Raw genomic sequence first — 20854 nt, 5'->3', positions numbered from 1 at the left:
TTTTTTTTTAATCTTTCTCTGTCTTACAATTATTGACTACAAACTGAAGCAGTGCCAGAGTCCCAGAGAAATAAAGCATGTGTTTGAAGCATTATTTAAGTGAGTTGAGACCAATTTGTCCTTCAGGACAGAATCTTCATCTTTATGTCCTGAGACTAGTTTTTTTTTCTTTCACATCCTGAGTTCATAATTTTCCAGCCAGATACAAACCATGAACTTTTCTATCTGAATAGATGGAGGACTTTAATTTGAACAAGATGCTTAACAAGGAAGTTCATAATTTGGATTAAGTTCATAGTTTGGATTAAGCTCCATTTGATATAAAACAATCCCTCATGAGCATGTAAAGGCAATGAAAAATTAGCTGAGTTGATAGGAATATGCACTTATATAAAATCTGTTGGTGCTTGGCATTGCTGCCTGAAATAGATACAGTGAGAGAAACAGGGATTAATCTGCTATTTGCTATTGGATTTTATATGTGATAACTTATATGAAGTCTGGCATCTTGATGTTTCACCATCCTGTCTATATTATGAAGATCGGAGCATGGCCACTCTTCACTGCTAAGAGTGTGTATCAATTAATTTGGCTAGACTGTGGTGATAATAATGGAGTTAGAAAATAAATAAAATATAATTTTCCAGTGCAGTGATGGATAGATGGAAGAATAGTTTCAGATGTTCAGGTGGGATCAATTTGTTTCAGAGATGGAAGGTAAGCTGTCATAAGAACGGGTTGATTTAAAAGCCTACATGCATGTTCTGTGAAAATATAATAGGGATTTTAAAGGGAGCCATTGCACATAGTTAAAACATAGGAATACGGGCAAATAAACTACTTAGGACTTTCAGTCACGTTTGGCATCTGGAAATATAACTTGGTTTGACACTGAAATGGTCATTCAGAGAAGCTGGGAAATTTCTGCCCTTGAAGATGACTAGGACTCTGAGCATCCTGATTGGCCTTGGAGTTAGCATAGTGTGAGCTAAGAATTGAAGAGAAACCACCCAGAGGTGCTTTCCAGAGTTCAACCTTCTGTGAATCTCCAAATCTATCTGATCTCAAATTCTCTTACAAATAAGTTATCTGCTTTATTGCCATTCTACTGATGATGTTTCAATTAATGGAAATCTCAAGGGTACAGAAGCAATATCTCTTAGAAAAGAGGAAAAGTAAAGCTGTCAGGTAGAATTGTCTCCTAAGCTCATGGTAGAGCTCCATATCTCAAATGTCTTTTCATTCTCCAGCTGAAGTGTCTGACTTTTTGCTGACTTCCTCTTGCCACTAAAGTATCTTAGAGAAGTAGGTGTTGTGCTAGAAGGAAGCAGGTTCTAGCAGGTGGGAATTGCCAAGATCACAGGCTCAGCATCAGGCAGGAAACTGATGTAAAGTCATAGTTTGTACATAGAAGTGAAGGGAAGAGAACTGTTCACAGCTTCTCAAATTCACATCTTTCCTATGTATACCATGAAAAAATGAGGGAGAATAGCTACTTCTGGGGGAACCTGATGGACATAGTCAGGATCCTCCCAGCTTCCTTGAGAACTCTTTTTTTTGACAGTCTGGCACAACTGACAGTTTTATCACTGATCCATGTGAGAAACATTGTTGGCAAGCTCATGCAGCTGCTTGTGAATTGCATAATGTCAAATATTTTCAAGATTAGTATCTGATGACAAGGGCTAGATTAGGTAATTAAAAAAAAATCAGATGAGTTAGAGATATATGGGGATTTAGTAGAATGATTTGGGTAGATAACGGAAGGTGCTATGTGGTACCCTCTGCTATTTGTGAGCTGATGCTGCTGCTTTTCCACGAAAGACACCACCAGTGGCTGCATACCTATTAAGCATTCCTTGGCAGCAGAGTGAACAGATGCAGGGCATTCCTGCAACCTATTTAGTAGTGTGATACCTCTCTAAATTTCAAGAGTTGTTTTGCAGTGCTGCTGAAGACAGCCTTAAGACTGGCAGCCTCATGTGAACAGTTCTGACCTTCTTTTGTACTTCCAAAAAGCCTGCCCAATTTTTTTTTTCCTTCAGACCTGAGCCTGCTCATTCTGAGGATAGCAGTTAGCATTCTGTTGTCATAGCTTGTATGCCCAAAAGAAGATGCAGAGATTTTAGAGAGATTGGGAAAAGGGAACCAGGAAGGAAAAAGAAAAAAATTATGAATTGGCTCTGTCTGAGTCTTTGTGTCTGTCTCCTTGCTTGAATACATTTGACTGCACCTCTTACTCTTAGTAAATATGCCTTTTCATTTTAATGCTACTTGTGAAGGAATATTTGTCTTACATCTTCATTTTGCTCTTTGTTGCTTTCTGCTCCTCCAGCTTTATGGACAGTACACAGACCAGATAACTGACTTTGCTGAGAAGGAAGCAGCAAAACTACTGGATACAAATCAGGCCCAAAAGAACAACGAAAGACCCCTGAAACGTGAGAGTCAAGTAGAGATAAAAGAAGAACGCTATTCCAAATGCCAAGGTAGGAATGATTTATCCTTGCTTACCCTGTGACCAGATATTGAATAAAACAGTCAAAAAGATGGAATTTAAGCAAGACAAAAAGACAAAGAGACTTTGACAGGGGAGAAGTAGAGAAGGAACGAGGAGCCACCTTGGTTTTAAAAGGTGTTTGTATGCTAGCTATAGGAATAACTGCCCCCATGTTATTATTTTCTTTCCCACAACAGATCTTTATAACAGGAAGGAAAATATTTTTGCTGCTAGTGCACCAGAGGTTAAATTATCTTGTCTCTTCATTTTATTTTGAAACTTCAAAGACTTTTGAAAGACTGCAAGGAAGGGATAAGTATCAGGCCTTCAACACTAAGCCCATAATTCTTTCAAATACATTCTTTTGGTGGTCAATTCTCAACACAGAAGCACAGATTTCACCTATGTTGCTTCCATTTTTCTGGTTCTCTTTTCTCTCCACAGACTGTGCTAGACGCATCCAGAAATATGTCACCAGGAAACTTGGAGAGGACTGGATTTTCTTGGTTCTGTTGGGTTTAGTCATGGCATTGGTGAGCTGGGGAATGGATTATGCCAGTGCCAAGAGCCTACAGGGTGGGTCTTATTCAGGTGTTACAAAAGCATACTGTAAATGATATAAATGTTTTTACAAAGCCCAGTGACCAACATTCCTCCTCCTTTAATATCATCGATACCTCAGGAAGACTGAAATACTTGCAACACAGTAAAGAGAAGGTTAACTAGGAAAAGGTTCTTTAAAGGAGTGATAGGGAAATATTTTTAAGTGGGCAGGGAGCAAAGGACATGTGTACCATTCAAAGATAAGCCATTATTTTTACTCGCTTTCTATCCTTCTCTTGCTTATGGGTAAGGGAACATTGTGTGACTTTGGCCTTTCCTATTATACAGTTTGCCATCCTCTCCAGGTCTGCTGAGCATGTGGTGGGTGGAGATAGGAAAGAGTTCTTTGATGCCCTCTTGATATAGTTTTCTCTGCCTTTATCCTCATTATTATTATTCTCAAATTTTATTTATGCAGTGCTCTGGTGTTTTCTGCTACATGGAACCATAGCGCTTTTTACTTAAATTTCGCAATCACTTGCTTATGTCACTTCTCTACAGCATTCCTCTGGTTCCCTTACCCTTTCCCAGCTTTAAAAATTACAAAATCTTTCAGTGGTCTTGCCTCCTATCCCCATGCACACACATACGTACAACATTGCTAACATGCTGTTAATCGCACTTTTGAAGAAATGATTTATGCAAAATTCTTAGGAGCATGAAGCACGCATGTGTATATTTTACTCCATCTCTTTCATTTTGGCAAGGAATCTCAGCTTGCATGTGTGCCAGGGAACGTCTCAAAAAAGAAACACTCTCTGAGTTTGCATGCATGAGGCACATGTTGTAACAGCTGGCACCGCTCCCTTCATGCTGCTGTTCTAGAAATCAAATCGTAAGCAGGGTTTCTAAGGTAGTTTTTCTGAAGGAATAGTTTTTCATGTGGTTGAAATGGAGGAGAGGACACTAACTTCATTGTCCTTCAGGGCCCATATAACACCTTCCAGCTGCTAAATGAAAAGATCCTGCACAGAAATTCACTCTTGCAAGTGAAAGTAATACAGCTCTTCCAAGGCCACGTTACAGCACAGGTATAATAATGTCTAATAGCAGAGAATCACTTATGCATTCTGCAGGAATGGATACATTATTTGAGATTTTGTACTTTAAATGGAACAAGGTTTTATCCTATTTGTCTTTGAAAATTAGGACGTTTAGATAGTGTTTCTCAGGGAGATTTAGTATGGGCAAGTTTAGCAGGTGTGGGCTTTTGTTTGTGATTCTTTAAAGTTTGCCAAACTGATTGGAGCATCTGTGGTTACTGACAACTTCTTTGTTTGTTTACAGCCTACAAGTGGATGTACAGAGAGCTGCACCCAAATGTTCCTTTGCAGTATCTGGTGTGGGTAGCATATCCACTTGTTCTCATACTGTTTGCAGCCATCTTCTGCCACCTCGTCTCTCCACAGGCTGTTGGTGAGGGTAGAAGGCATGGCAAGATCTGTTTCTGTCTGTCTCTTTTTTCTTATTTCTCTTGCTTTTGAGTTTTCTATATCCTCTGCTCTGTTGTTGTTTCCAGGGTCTGGGATCCCAGAGCTCAAGACAATTATGAGGGGAGTGGTCCTCAAGGAATATCTAACTCTCCAAGCATTTGTGGCCAAAGTTGTGGGCCTCACAGCAGGGCTTGGAAGTGGCATGCCTGTAGGAAAAGAGGTAAATATTGCTATGTTCATGTGCAGTAGCAGCCAGGGTCTAGGAAGGAGTTATCTATGCAAGAATCTTTAAATATTTCTTTTTCCTTGACCCCATTCCTCTTGTCAAAGCTCTGTTTTTTCCCAGTAGCACTTATCTTCCACTAACCATTTCCTTCTACTTTGAAAAGCTTCATATATGTAGGTAGCTCTGAAAGTAACGCCTCCTGTTTATTTCTACAGAAACAAAAGTAGCTACAAAGAGCATGATAACACTACTTGACAGAGCAAATTCTCAGCTACAAAATGCTGTTTTTCAACATAGTCATCACCGTTAGCTATGCATTTTCAACAGCAATGAACAAGAGCCTGCATGACACACTTGTAAAAAAAAAAAAAAAAATCTGCACAGACATCCAGAATGTGGCTTGTCTTGCATGTTACTGTCTCCTCTGCTGAAACACACCACCCACAGCTTCACTGTGCTCACATCCCATGCTTGGTTTCCATCAACATTCAGCAAACATCAATGATCAATGTGTGCCATTTTTCCCACATGGAGGAATTCAATTCCACATTTGGGCTTCATACACACTTCCATGTCAGATGCCATTTTGTCAGACTGCCCCTCTGTCACATGACAACAAAATTTCATAGAATACTGGTGGGAATCAAAGAATCACAGAATCATAGGAGTTATAAGGGTCTTTTGGAGATCATCTATTCCAAACCCCTTGCTAAAACAAATTCCCTACAGTGGGGTACACAGAAAACTATCCAGATGAGTTTTTGAATATCTCCAGAGAAGAAGGCTGCACAGCATCTCTGGGCAGCATGTTCCAGTGCTCTGTAACTCTCAAAGTAAACGTGCTTTTCCTCATGTTCATATGGAACTTCCTATGTTCCACTTTGTGCCCAGTGCCCCTTGTTCTGTTACTGAGAACAGCTAAAAAGTTCCTGGCCATATCCAGCTGACTTGCACTCATTCGATATTGGTAAGTGTTGATGATAAGACTTCCCCCAGTCTTCTCCATGTTGAATTAGTCCTAGGTCTCAGCCTTTTTTCATAAGGGAGATGCTCCAGGCCCCTAATAATCTTTATGGCCCTCCGCTGGACTCTCTAGAAGTTCCCTGACCTTGAGCTGTGGAGTCCATAACTGGACACTGAATTCCAGATATGGCCTCACCAGGGCAGATTAGACAGAGAGGATCACCTCCCTCAACCTGCTAGCCATGCTCTTAATACACCCCAGGACACCATTGGCCTTCTTGGCCACAATGGTACAATGCTGGCTCATGATTAACCTGTTTACCAGGACACCCAGCTCTGCAGAGCTCCTCTCCAGTAGGTCAGACCCTAACTTCTACTGATGCATGCAGTTATTTCTCCCCAAGTGCAGCATTCTGCACTTGTCCTTGTTGAATCTCATTAGGTTCCTCCCCACCCAACTGGAAGGTTCAACCTCTACTGCCACACCAAGGAATTACTTTTGAATCTGTCTTTGTAGGGGGAAAAAAAAAAAAAATAGCTCTTTCTAACTTGTCTCCTCCTCTTTTCTTGCAGGGCCCTTTTGTGCACATTGCCAGTATCTGTGCAGCAGTACTCAGCAAGTTTATGTCAATTTTCTGTGGTGTATACGAGGTAAGGCACATGTATCTGGCATTCAGTTCTTCCTCAGGCTGAACTCTTAAGACACATTGATAGGCTACTGCACACAGAGGGAACATATAGATTGAAGTTCACTATGCTTCTCTAAAGCAGAAAGATACCAGCCAAAGAAAATTGTAGTAGAGCGCCAGATGTACAACTAAATAACTGTGCAGGATCAATTGTGTGTTATCTACCACATGACATAGATGCTGGTTAAGAACGTGCATTTCACAAGTTTTCTGTCTCACGGTGCCAATTCCTTTGCACTGTGATCAATATCTGTGGAGGAAAAAAAAAAAGAAGAAAAGAAAAAACTTAAATAGCTGTGGATAAAGATCAATTTGTCTTTAAGGTAGGGTGTAGAGCATTACTAATTACAGCTACTGACACCGCCTCTGGGCTTTTGCTGTTGCAAAACGGCCTCTGCCGGCTGATTGATGTATTGACAAATTGTGTTTGGAAAAAAAAAAGAAAACCACAGCCACTCTTAACCAGTATATAGCTATGTGTAGGAACTGCTGTACAAACTCCTAACAGTAATTGTAATACAACAATAGGAGGTGCTGTTTCACTTGATCCTGTAGATGCATAAGGATCAAATCTCACTACTGTAGGCTGAATGTACTAAAAACTGCGCTGAAGTGTGGAGAGCCTGTTATTTGTGATAGCAGTGGCTGAATCTGCGATTGGCTGTTGCTTTGTTTTGTTCTTCTGGATCCTAACACTTTGGCTTTGCTCCCTCTAACCACAGCATGCCTTCCTCTGGCTGCCCTCTCTGTTCCAGAAAGTGCACAGGCAGCTCGACCTCCTGGTGGTGGCTTGCTCAGTTGGAGTTGGATGTTGCTTCGGGGCTCTTCTTGGAGGCAAGTGACTTCCTGTCTGTGACTTTTAATGTAAAACTCCACCTCCTGCTGTGAGATCTCCTGCTCTCAAGCAGGTTCTCCAGAGATGTCTCTCGACTTCTTTAGCATCATGAGTTCTTTCTTTAATTATGTAGCATTGAAAGGGAGAGGATGATCCTGGAAAAGCCAAAGGAAAATTGACAGCTTTTGAGTGCAAAATTCTGTAGCAACAACTTTAACTTTACTAACAATGTGTCTTGCTCAGCCTCTTCCTACCATGAAAATTCTTCATTGTTCTCTCACTCCGGGAGTCCTAAGGTCTGTCCAGCAAATCAATAAATATAGAAAAGTATAAATAAATAAAAAATTTAAAAATTAACATAAATGTCATTATCTAATGGCAGGAGATGAAAGAATCTACTGTATTTATGCCTTCAGTATTGGACTGGAGAATAGAAATACTAGTATGTAAAATTTTGCATTCCCCATGTAAAAGAGGTGTTGCAGGGCCAGAAAGATGGTTGGAAGGCTGGAATAATGACATATGAGAGGTTGAGGGATCTGAGCTTGCCCAGTGTAAAGGAGAAAAAGCTAACGGGAGATGTCTAGCTGATGCCATCAGCCACCTAGGGGATTTTGGAGGAGATAAAGTCAGGCTGTTTTCAGAGGGGCAAGGTGGAAGACGCAAGGGCACAACTTGTGGCAAGGGAAATTGTAATTTTGTGTAAGGAAGTTGCTTTCCTCTCCCAGCGGTGGTTCAGATGCTCAGAGGACCTGGAGAATCCCCATCCTTAGAAATGTTCAGGACTCACTTGGACAAGATCCTGAGCACCCTGCTTGAGCCTTGGAGATAGTGCTGTTCTGAGCAGGGAACTGGAAAAGGAAAATTTTTCCAGGCAAAAATTTGCTGTGAGTCTGTGACAGCATTGTAGTGTAAGAATGAATTGAAAGTTATAATTTTTACAGCCCTAGTTGATTTCCTCTTACAGAATCACACCAAATTGTAGAATTCCATTTCCTGGACCTATGTGCAGAATATAATTTATAACTATAATTTTTTTGAGGTTGTTGCTGGTAAACAACACCCTGTGTATTTAGTGAGGATCCCTCAAAATGGGTTTGAAAGACCAATTTTACAAGAAAAGATGCCCAGCTCTGCTTTTTCTGAGTGCGCTCTGGTTCTCTTTGTTTGTCTGCTTGTTTTAGCCTCTCTGGCTACTCCTAAGTTAAATAGCACTGGCACTCTCACACACTCTGGGGGATGCCATATGCCATGGACTGTTCTCTGTGGGTGGAATGAGTAATACTATGTCGTGCTTGATTCTTGCCATCTTTTACTGTTCTTCACTATTTCATCAGGCTTTTCGTATTTTCAAACAGCTCTACTTACCTCTTGCTATACTGCAGGCCATGTAGTATGTACCCTTTGTTACAAGCTGTCCTGATGGGCTATAACACAACCCACACACTGTCCCAGACATTGAACTGAAACTCATTCCCATTCTGGACATGATGATGTTTATAGCCATAGAAGCATTAATAGGGCTCAAATGTGACTTAAGGCAAATCTGTGAATGTGGAAAGGCTCTTATGGGTCAGAGAATCTATGGATCTCTTTTGTTGGGCTGTGCAGCCATAGCCTTGACAAATCTCTTCTTTGAGGCTCTATCAAATACTTTCTCAGGTAAGTAGGAATTCATTGCCTTTGCCCTTGGAATTCTCCCCGGCTGCTCAGAATGCCCTTTATGCCCTTTCTCAAAACTCAGCTCTCGTGGAAGTCATAACAGACTGCTTCAGGAACACATAATAGCAGAAGGTACTAAATACACAAGTGTTTAACCACGTTGTTCTTTATATTAGACACTACCTAGAATTTAGTTAACGTGAAACAAAACCCAGCTGCTTCCTAAGGGTCAACATCATTCTCAGGCATGTCAGGGCCTTCAACAGCTCTTCCAAGTCTTAGAGAGTAGAAGACGACCCTCTTTCTCTCTCCATGTTCTCCAAAACTGTCTCAAGTGATTGCTTATAAACTTGCAACTTTAGTGAATTAACCAGGAGAGCACAATCCTTTAATAGGTGACCTGTTACCCACTCACTCTCCAGCCACTGTCCATACCCTGCTCTGGATATACCTGTATCTTTTGTATGCAAACTCAGAGTGTGTTTCTCTTCTGAAACACTCTGGCACATGTGCAACCTGAAATTCCCTACCAAAGTAAAAGAGAGAGTGAAACACACACATGCGTGCTCCATGCTCTGAAAAACCTCTCATGAAACATTCCTTCTGAAGTGACAGAAATGTGCGTGTTTCAGTGAAAGATGAATTGCTGCCTTCTCTTCATGTCTTGAATATGCAACCCCAGGTGTATTCCTGTCTTGTACCACATAGAATCTGTCTGTGAATATTTTGAAGCCATCCAGAATGTAGATGATGTAAGATTAGTGACAGAGGTGGGTGACACTATGTGGCCATACCTGCTAATTCTGTCATTCATTGCTTTTTTTCTTTGTTTGTCTCTCTCTGTCTCTTCTACCAGTAGCAGCCATACTATTACACGGATGTCCTGACTGTGGGTTGTGCTGTGGGTGTTGGATGCTGCTTTGGGACACCACTTGGAGGCAAGTGGCTGTTCTGTTTCCTTTTTCTCAGGTACCTAAATCATCATCTGCCTAGTCCACTTCTCATTTCCTCATTTCCTGCACTCTATATTTGATCTGTCATATACTTAAAACAAAGAAGCTTGCCTTTAGTGCCACCAATCTCCAAACTCCTCTTACACAGCCTTTCTTTTATGTGTCATCTTTATGAAGGGATGAAGCGATGGCTCTTCTGAACAGTTGTTTCCAAACTGAGGGTGTGCACATCTCAGGAAGTCTGCAAAGCAATCCACTACATTGTGGGAAGAAAATACTGGACTGTCTACTTATATTTATTTTCTATATATAAATAAATAAGTAAGAAAGAAATTAAGGTTTGCCAGTGACACTGGCACTCATGGCTTCACTTGGTCCATATTTCAGATGGCCACATGTCATGTGCAGGTTGTGAGGTGTCCTGGATGAAGGTTAGTTGTCCCATCACACAGACAGTTGACAGTAATGCCCTCACTTGTTCATCTGCTTTCAGTGTATTGCAAAGTATTTCAGCCTACCCAGCTGAATGGATAAAATTGCAGACACTTCTATCCTGTCTTCTGATATTTGCTAAATTCTGTTTCAGTAGTGAAATACATGAAGGAAAGACCTACCAGAGAAGATATTCTCAACAGTAAATAACTTCTTTCATAAAAGCAATGGTTTATTGAAAAGCAATGTAATTGTAACAACTGATGGTGCAGTGTCATTGCCTGGAAAAGGATTCTGGTGTAATTATACCTGGGGCAGCACTAGCACATGAAAATCATTGGCTGCATGGCTCAGAAGCGAGATATTGCAGCAAAAAAAGGAGAACCAGAAGTGCACAAAGTGCAACAGGATAACACTGATGTGGTTAATTTTATAAAAACAAGATCTTAAAACAGTAGGATATTTATCATAGTCTGTAATGAGGTGGGGAATGACCATGAAAATCATCTGTACCACACAGCAGTTCAGAGGTTATCTTATGGCTAAGGACTTAAAAGTTGTCAAATTTAAAGATGAGTTGAGTATTTTTCTTTTACAAAAAGGTGTTCTGAATTTCCTCATCTTTTCTATCATGACAAGTGGCTGACAGCAATATGCTACCCAGCAAATACTCTTAAAAATAGAAGCACATAATCTGTCCCTACAAGGTGAAAGTGCCATTTTAACACTGAGTGAGAAAGTACATGCTTTTTCAGAGGGATGTTGTGCTGTGGAGATTTCATGATTTTCTTGCTGAAAATAACATGTCATTTATAAAACCTCTCTCATCTATACACGTGAAAAACTTGGAAGTAAGAGTTTTCTAATCCACTGAAAAACCTTCCAAAGGAAGATTTTCAGTGAGTTTGGAACACACTTGTTAAAGATACAAAAATATCATATTTTTTATTTATGTATATATAGATATTTTTTTATTTAGTAAGTGCAGCCAAAAGTACACTTCTCCCATTTCAGTCTTTGTGAGGGCTCTTTTTCAACTCTGATAGCCTTTAAAACTATGTATGGATATAAACTGAACTTACAGCCGTAAGTTGTATAACTAAGCATTAAACCATGATTTTCAAAAATAAGAACAAATATTAATAATAATATTTTTAGTGAGAACAGTAATTTTTTTGTACAATTAATAAAATAAACGGATCTTAAAATGTTCCTTGTGCTATCATCTTATTGTTTTTAGTTTTTATTTTTGTGCGTGCTTTATAATGTACCCAGTACAGTATTGCACATATACAATTTACAAACAAATATACACAATCAAAAATATTTTACCAGTAGGGGTACACAATCAAAGAATTTTTGAGATCACTGCTTTAGAAGACTATTTAGAAGTATTTCTTGTCCTTCTGTCATTGCACTTCTGATTTTAACTTTACTTCTTTTCTAACTCTTTTAGGGGTCCTTTTCAGCATTGAAGTCACTTCCACTTACTTTGCTGTGCGTAATTATTGGAGAGGTTTCTTTGCAGCTACCTTTAGTGCCTTCATTTTCCGAGTCCTTGCTGTTTGGAACAAGGATGCAGGTAAGCTAAAATCATTCCTACTGTCTTTGTACAAATGTCCTTTTTTTTTTTTTTTCCCCCATCTTTCTCAAAGCCCTCAACTTTCAGGATGTTTGAGACTTCTGCTATGACATTGGAACATTGAACATCTAACAGTAGAGAAGAAAAGAGAAAAGGAAAAAAGGAAGCATCTTATATCACTAAATGTATAACACAACTTATCCCAGTGTGTTCGGAATATGACTGAAAAAAGACTGTGTATAAATACCAATCAAGTAAGAAGGGTCCCGAGGTGGGATTTTTGCCTTTAGTCATGTCATAATATCATGACCGCAAATATAAACATGTCCCACCACAAATTGGGTAATACATATTGCAACGCATGCAGTTCACTGGAAACACTACAGCCTGGTTTGGTCATCCCTTGACTAGATGCACACAAAACAAGCAGTAGTCTAGAAAACTAAGGTGATTAAATGATGAGGAGGCTGTAAAACTGGTGGGGTCTGACTGAAGGTCCTGAGGACTGAAAGCTCCAACTGTGCTAGCTTCAACTGTAGCTAGATAGAAAAAGAAAAAAACCAACTAACTAAAAAACAAAACAAAACAAAAAAACTGTTTCAACTGAAATGTGTGCAGACAGAAATAGCATAGACCAAGTGTGTTGAAGAAATCAATTCAGATGCTGCCAGAATGAGGTTCCAGTTGATATAGAAGGTTGCCATTTGTATGTAAACTTCTTGCTTATAATGACTTTATCCTTCATTCTTACACTTTTATTTATGTTACTGATCTGAGTTCCACATGGGCTCTTCCCATTCTAAAATTGCTATAATTTGCTCTCTCTTGACATCACAGAGTTGGATTTTATTATGCTAGAACATTATTTGCCTCGAATATTCTTTTTGAATGTAGAAAGTGATGGCAATTTATACTCTGAATGTAAAAAGGAGCTGCATCTTTGCCTGTGAAACGCTGCCTCATATTATGGGTTATTCAACCATCAGATCTGTCACAAAAATACTCTCTTCTTTCCAGAGAAAAATAGAAGAAGGCAAATGACAGGAGATAATCCCCAATCCTTCACTTCGTCTACTGTAGGCCCCTGCTGATCCCTCAAATCATTTGAAATTAGCTTAATCCTGAAACTTCTTACCTAGCCTGCCCTTCTTCAAAATCATCCAGGCAGCTTTAATACCAGTGTGAATGGCTCACTACATTCTGCTTCAGCGACTGTCTGGACTAAAATGTTCCATGATCTAATTGTCTATGAAAAATCTGGATTTTTTTTGTTCATAATTCTGAATTTGCTCTGTTTGTCTTGCCAGAATCCCTTATTAGAGAATCAGAAACTTCTGTTTAGACCAGTAACTCATTATTTTACAGTCTTTCATCATGCTTGCTGTAACTTACTTTTCATGTCTTTTCTTTCTTATTTCCTTCTGTTACAACAGTTACAAGTCTTTTCAGTCATTGCTCATGCAGCAGTTTTTCTCAGACCTCTCTCTGATATCTTCACAATCTCTAGTCTTGTCTGCTCTCAGCAGTATGTACTTAGTAGGTAAAATAATGTCTTTGCACTAGTTTCCTGTGTGGGTATTATTATCACTCAGTAACAATGCCTTCTTGTGAGGTAGTTAATGTACTTGAAAGTAGATGGAGCTGCTTTCCTTAATGCACACTGTTCATATCTACCTGTAATGTTTATGTGGAACATCTAAACTATTGCAAATTCATATAGAGTACATCAGCTATCTCTTCTGCTTAGGCTAGTACTTGCCATCTTACTGCAGAAAAGCTTTGAGATAAAATTATCAGAGTTCCAAGCAGATGTGGCAATAACGTGGATTGCATGGAAAGCATTACAATAATTCAGTATAATACTGGACAAGGGATGGTAGAAGAAAAAAGTATATACAAATCTGGGATTGTAGGTGAAAATATATGTATATACTCTGAAAACAAACCTATATCATCAGTAGTGGTAGGTTTGCAAGTATTTAAAAATTGAGATTACTGAAATTAAAGCAGTCTGCATATCTGCAATATCGTACATAATATGAAATCATACAACGGCACATATATAACTAGTTCCCCTGTCTCTGCTTCCGGCTTTTATGGCATTTAACTTCTTATCTCATTATTCCCTTTCCTTTTCTACCTCTTTCTTCTCTCACAGTTACCATCACAGCACTATTCAGAACTAACTTTCGCATGGATTTCCCCTTTGATCTGCAAGAGCTGCCAGCGTTTGCTGTAATAGGGTAAGTTAGCAGGAACTTGGCTTCTTGCTCTACAAAAGATACCAAATAAGTTCTGTTGGTAATTCTTTTGCAAAACAGAATAACTGCTCTTTTAGACATTTTGATTATGTGTTGGGATTCTTTCTTCAGCAGTGGTAACGCAATGGGTAATCTTTCTATTAGAAGTTTAGCATCTGCTTTGGAGAGATGGTATGCTCCTTTCTAAGAGAGACAAAGACTTTTTTGTCAATATGATGGCTCTCTTCATAAGGAGGGCTTTAAGTTAGGAGGGAAAGGGTATGTAGAAAGTAATCAGAAGCACTGTGAGACACTGACAGAAATGGCTACTGAAGAACAGGCATAGGATAATGTAATTGGGAGGGATCATACTATCATCAAAATAGGCTTTAAGTGAGCCCAGGATATAGTTGCCTTTCTGGGCTGCAGTCATATATTGCCATCTCATGTTGACTCAGTGCCCCTTTAGATGGCATGCCCTCCTTCCAGCGTGTTGATCATACCACATAGCTTGGTGCTGTTGGCAAACACACTGAGCATGTACTTAATCCTACTATCCACATTGCTGACAAAGATATTAAGTAGTGATGGTCCTAGTGTCAGTCCCTTAGGAATACCACTTGTCAGCGATCTTCACCTGGACATCCAGCCATTAACCACAATATGACCATCTAGAGAAATTCTTAACTATCACGTCCTACCCTGAGGAGAAGGACTTTGGAATGTTGATGAAAAACTCAACATGAGATGGCAATATGTGACTGCAGCCCAGAAAAACTATATCCTGGGCTGCATCAAAAGAAGCATGACCAGCAAGGCAAGGCTCGTGATTCTGCACTTCACTCCACTTTCATGAAATCCTGCCTGGAGTACCACTTTCAACTCTGGGACTCTCAGCATAAGAAAAACATAGACCAGTTGAAGAAAGTCCAGAGGAGGGCCACAAAGGAGATCAGAGGACTGGAATACATCCTATGAAGTGAGGTTGAGAGCTGGGGTTCTTCAGTCTTGAGAAGAGAAGACTTGAGATATTAAAGTGGCTGTTCAGTATCTAAAGGAAGCTACAAGAAAGCTTAATTGGATTTTTTATTAAGAAATGTGCTGATAGAACTAATAGCTAATAATGGTTTTAAATTAAAAGAGAATAGATTTAGATTATATATAAGGAAGGAATTGTTTAGTATAAGGATGATGACATACTGAAACAGATTGTCCAGAGAAGCCCCATCCCTGGAAGTGTTCAGAATCAGGATAGATGGGGCCCCAAGCAACCTCATTTAGTGGAAGGTATCCCTGTCCATGTCATGAGAGTTGAAACTAGATGATCTTTAAAGTCTCTTCCAGCCCAAATCATTTTGATCCTATAATCCTGACCGAGAGGTGAGATCAACTTTGGTGACAATCCCTCTAATCATGATATAAAGGCATTCATTAGAACTTTCATGGTCTCCATAGCTTACCTACCACACACTCACATTTCTTTCACACAAAGTGCAACTCCACCTCCTATCCTTCCTTTCCTGTCTTTGCAAAAGACTGCATGCATGCACTCTGGTCTTCCAGTCATATGATTTTTCCCACCAAGTTTCTGTGATTCCTATAACATCATAGTTCTTAGATTGGAGAACAGACATAGAGCACCAGTTGCTCCTTGTTGCCCAGACTGCATGCGTTGGTATGCATGCTCTTGAGATGTATTGGCTTAGGTTTCTTGTCTTTCAAGAGGGCTGGGGAGCTCATACTCTGGTTGGTGCACTCATCTGCCCTGTTTCTCTGGAATATATAGGTGTCACAGCTTTGGACACTATCACATCAAGTTTGGTACATTTAATATTTTATATAGGTATATAATTTTGCTGGCTCAGAGTTAAACCCCCTACTTTTTACTATTTCCTGTTCTAACTTAATGTCTAAGTTCTGGCAATACTTATTTTTGACAAATTGCTCTTCTCCAGAACACACTGAGATCTGCCAGTCCTATTTTTATAGAACCTGATACTGCTCCCATCACCCAAATACTTGAAGAGTTAAAATTAGAGACTGTCAGAGAAACACAAGCTCTAACTAATTTTCAATGCATCAATTCTGAGTGGAACTACTTACAAACCCTATATTCAAGCAACTGTAGATGAGATAAAGCTATTATCACACTGTATCTGTATTGCCTTCTGTCATGGTTCATTTCTTCACTGATATATTGTATGTATGCATGTGTATCTGTGCACGTGTGTATCTGCGGAAGGCATCTTTGAAAGTCTTTGTAGGTCAGGGCACAGAAAAGAGAAGGAGGGGACCAGCTAGAGATAAGGTGCAACCATATTGCATTTTGGAATTGGACATCACATCCTGACATGAAATTTTCATCTACAAGCAAGAGAAAATTTAAGAGTAAAATAGCAGTGTGTGACAAAGAGGTCCAAAACCATCTCTCCCTTTTCATCAAGGAGTCAGTGTTTTCAGCTGAGTTGCTGCATGTTGTTAAAAGACATCATAATAACTGTAGATGAAAACTGCTTGGATTTTGGTTGGTGGTTTGTATGCTTTTAATGGTTTTATTTCATTTCCACTATTTTAGGATATGTTCAGGATTCCTTGGAGCATTTTTTGTTTATATCAATCGCCAAGTGGTCCTGTGCATCCGGCGTCTTACAGCTCTAAGCCAGTTTCTCACCAAGTAGTGAGTGTCTTTGAATATTTTCTCTTTATCAACAAGTTTTTGATACCCTTCTGACAATGGATAGCAACAAATACTTTCTAGAAGCTAGTAGAACTATTTCAATTATAAAATTGTAAAAATGGGAAAAACTGAATTTATATTAGAGAAAGATATCTGCAAATATACATATAATATATTCTGAGATGGATTTTTTTTCTAGACTGGCTCCAATAGTTTCAAATGGCATTCTGATATAGAAGGAATTCTGTAATATTTATTAAGAGCAGAAAGGAAAATATTGATTGGGCAGGAAATGTTCTTAACTAGAAAATCATTTATCATTCTTCTGGAGAGGCACTGGGTTCTTCTTTTTTAGAGTCTATAAAAGAAACAAATGCTTATATTGTAAGAAACAGAAAACAACTGAAGTATAACTGCATCCTTAACATCTAAAATATTTTAAAAATGGAGACAAATACATAAAGAGTGTACTACAGTATTGAAATTGCTGTATATTCAAGAACCAAAAGCTGAAACTGATAGTAATCCGAAGGTGTGAATTGCAGCGTGGGAAGAAATACAAGATAATGTGAGACTTAACAATAAAGGTTTTACTGACAACTTCCCCCCACAAAATTTGGTGGATGGGAATTCAATAGAAAATAAGGCAATATTTTCCCTTAAGTACTAATGCAACTAAGGATGCATGTGGACATGTATGGCAGGAAGGAGAACCACTCTAGGAAAGGATAAATTGCATGGAGGATGAAGAGCAAGATAAAAATAATCGTGACAACTGGAGGAGAGGCTGGCTTTTGACACTGGGTCACCTCACAGTTGTAATTACCTCTGTATAGTCAAGACTGTGCATTTTGTACATCCCTCCCCATTATATTAATTCTGATGGAAAAAATGGCTTTGCTGCCTGCTGAACTCTCTATGAATCATGATGGTCAGTGCAGCAGGGCATTAAATAGTCAGTTACACAACTCCAAAGCATGGATACAGATGCAGCAGAGAACTTTCACAGGAATAGCATTTATATTCCTGAAGTGATATTGCTACAAGAATATGAGGTTACATTTTAACAGACTTTTTTTTCTTTTCAGCTTCCTCATATACCCTGGGTTCATAACCTTCCTTATTGCATCTCTGACCTTCCCTCCAGGGTTTGGACAGTTCATGGCAGGAGAGGTGAGAGTGGGATGTGCATTTTGAAGTATTTCTAATTCTGTAGAGCAATCTCCCCTTCTCCTGTTCCCCAATAACCTTACATCTTGGGAAGGAGAAGAAAGATTTGGAAGAGTTTGATCTAAAGGACTGTACTGTGAGATGTGATCTCTGATATCCCTTTCACATAAAACTTGAAAAAGCTTCACTTTTCTGAGCAAGTAATTTAGAAAGATGTGTAAAAGTAATTGTCCTTTCACCAGTTCAGATAAAATCACATCTCTTCCTGAAGATCAAAATGTGAATTAAGTCTCATAATCATGAATTGTTTAAGTAAAATACCCCCCAACTTCCTCGGAACAGAAGCAGAATATTTAATCTGTCTAATTTCATGCTTAATCCCTGTTTTTTGGTTGGTTGGTTGGTTTGGTGTTTTTATTTTTTTTGCTTTATAGTTGATGCCACGGGAAGCCATCAGCTCTCTCTTTGATAACTACACCTGGGCAAAATACACAGGAGACCCTCAGATCCTAGGGAAATCTGCTGCCTGGATCCACCCCAAAGTCAGTGTCTTCATCATCATCCTACTTTTCTTTCTCATGAAGGTACGAAGTTCAGCTCATTCTAACCCTTTTCCACTCAGAGTGAGTTCTCCTGATCCTTCATTAAAAATGTATCTGCCTATGACAAGTTGCTAGGTATTGAATAAAACACTACTACAAGAATGGGGTCTTATATCTTTTGGTGCAATTTTTGCCTATATTGAATACAAGATTAGCAATTTTATTAGGGAATAATTTCCTGGCCTTAATACATTTACTCCTTCAGTGTTCAGTAGTTAATCTTCATTATGCATCCTGCTGAATGACTTTCAGGAGCCACAGTTTAGTGGCTGGTAGTTAAGACTACATCAGAACAAGTCTCTTTAGGCCTGAGAAAATATGTAATTGAGTATAAAGCTCTCAGATAATTTATATTTGGCCTAAGCAAAGTCTGATGCTATTTACTTGATATCTGGAAGAAATAGACATGATGATGTTTGAAATACAATTACCAAGAAAGGTTTCTGGGAGGCAAGGAGTGTAAAAATTGCAGAAATGCTTATTTATTTTTTCTTAAGAACAAGAAGAGCTGAAGCCACCTTGACATATAAGTTGAACATTTCAATAGATCAAAAATAGGCATCAATGATTGACACAGCTGATTCCATCTAACATGAAACATTTTATCAAATTTCTGACAGGCAGCTGAAGGTTATCGTTCTGTAGTAATTCTGATTACAGTGTACCAAGCAGATAGGGTCTCAATGAACAAAAGAAGGGATGGACTGCACAATGCATCTTCCTTGAGCCCCATCTGTTTTCCTTTAAGACTTGTATTCTCAAAAACTGAATTCATTGGCCTTGTCCCACTAGCTTAGGGAATGAGTGTCCAACTTTTTGGCTTGCCCGGGCTGCACTGAGTGAAGAAGAGGAGTCTTGGGCTGTGCACAAAATATATAATATAGTTAATGTATGTAACTAATTTTATTTTTAATTACAACATAGAAAGAAGAGAATAGTAAAACCATAAAACTAGTGGGATATTTGATCTTTGTTTTGTGAAACTAATGCATCAGTCTTGTTCAGTGGAACTGGTTGCAGTTCTTACTGAGTTCTCAAGGTGTTCATCAAACATTTTCATGAAATTTTACTCCTCTACTTCATCCTTGAAAAGAGTTGTTCACAACTGTATGTACTCCCAGAAAGTGATGACATGAACAAGACATGACTGTGAAGTGAGACAGGTGTTTGTAAGAATAGGCTGTTGCCTCCAGAAGACTGGACTAAGTCAATATTTGGATTGGCCTCAGCACTACTCAGCAGCCAAGAGGGCAAATCACATTCTGGGGTGCATTAAACATAGCATAGTCAGCTGGTCGAGACAGTTCATTATCCCACTGTATTTAACATTGGTTTGGCCCCACCTTGAATATTATGCATAGTTCTGGGCTCCACAATATAAAAAGGATATTAAGATACTTGAATGTTTACACAGGAGGGCAGCCAAGCTGGTAGCAGGTCTGAAAGGCATGCCCTGTGAAGAAAGGCTGAGAGTACATTTGGGCTGCCCAATCTGGAAAAGGCCAAGAGGCCTTGCAAAAGGCCAAGAGGCAACCTCATTGCTCTCTGCAGCTTCCTGATGAGTGGAAGTAGAGGGAGGTGCTGAGCTCTGCTCCTGAGTAACAGTGAGAGAATGTAAGGGAACAGCATAAAGCTGCAACAGCAGAAGTTCAGATAGACATCAGGAAAAATGTATTTACTGTGAGTGTGGTCAAACACTGGAACAGGCTAGACACAAGCTATAATAAGGGAAACTTATAGCAGATGGGCTTCAGGAAAAAATTCTCCCTTGAGTTTGGCTTCCCAGAAACTTCCCAGAAAAGCTGAAGAATCTCCACCCATCAAGATATTCAGAATTTACCTGGACAAGGCCCTGAGAAAGCTAATTTAACTTAGGAATTAACTCTTCTGGAAGCAGGAAGTTGAGTGAGAGACCTCCAGAGTTCCCTTTACAGTAAATTTTTTTGAGGCTATGAAATTCTGATAATCTCATTCTATAAAATTATTAATAATAATAATAAGTTGTTCAGAACAGTGGGAAATCTTACACTCAAAAGTTCAAGGCAAAGGTGTGTTCTCATGTTCACTCTCTTTGTGATTTGGCTTCCCTGACAACATAGCTGTCACCCAAAGGTCTTCTGCTTCATTGTTAGTATGATGCAAGAGTTTCTCTAATTCCCCTTCACACCTCACAGCCGCTTAGCCCTTCGCCTCCCAGCTGAACTGCCATATCTCTCAGATTATATCTCCTTATGGATTTACACATTGGTCAGTAGAGTGGGGCTGTAGGAAATGCTATTTCTACTCA

The 20854-nt window shown here is 39.2% G+C and overlaps 1 protein-coding gene across 8 annotated transcripts in view; it reads left to right on the top strand.

The window, feature by feature from the left end:
- Window positions 1-20854, top strand: part of CLCN1 (chloride voltage-gated channel 1) — a 57429-nt gene that overhangs the window by 25566 nt on the left and 11009 nt on the right. For 6 of the 8 annotated variants that reach the window (XR_014886353.1, XM_085235773.1, XM_085235765.1 and 3 more), the window contains 11 exons: window positions 2336-2489; window positions 2945-3076; window positions 4391-4519; window positions 4623-4756; window positions 6299-6376; window positions 7137-7248; window positions 11753-11878; window positions 14037-14121; window positions 16694-16795; window positions 17884-17968; window positions 18400-18549. Coding sequence is in view for 7 of the 8 variants with exons in the window: in XM_085235765.1 (XP_085091891.1) it covers window positions 2336-2489; window positions 2945-3076; window positions 4391-4519; window positions 4623-4756; window positions 6299-6376; window positions 7137-7248; window positions 11753-11878; window positions 14037-14121; window positions 16694-16795; window positions 17884-17968; window positions 18400-18549 (1287 nt within the window). In the remaining variant the exon portion in view is untranslated. Of the gene's footprint in view, window positions 1-2335; window positions 2490-2944; window positions 3077-4390; window positions 4520-4622; window positions 4757-6298; window positions 6377-7136; window positions 7249-9770; window positions 9850-11752; window positions 11879-14036; window positions 14122-16693; window positions 16796-17883; window positions 17969-18399; window positions 18550-20854 lie in introns of all 8 variants that reach the window. The other 2 variants (XM_085235790.1, XM_085235782.1) reach the window with 1 other exon arrangement.

The sequence above is a fragment of the Meleagris gallopavo genome, chromosome 1 (assembly GCF_905368555.1).
Source record: "Meleagris gallopavo chromosome 1, MGAL_WU_HG_1.1, whole genome shotgun sequence".
Taxonomy (NCBI): Eukaryota; Metazoa; Chordata; class Aves; order Galliformes; family Phasianidae; genus Meleagris; species Meleagris gallopavo.
This window is presented reverse-complemented; position numbering and strand designations above follow the sequence as displayed.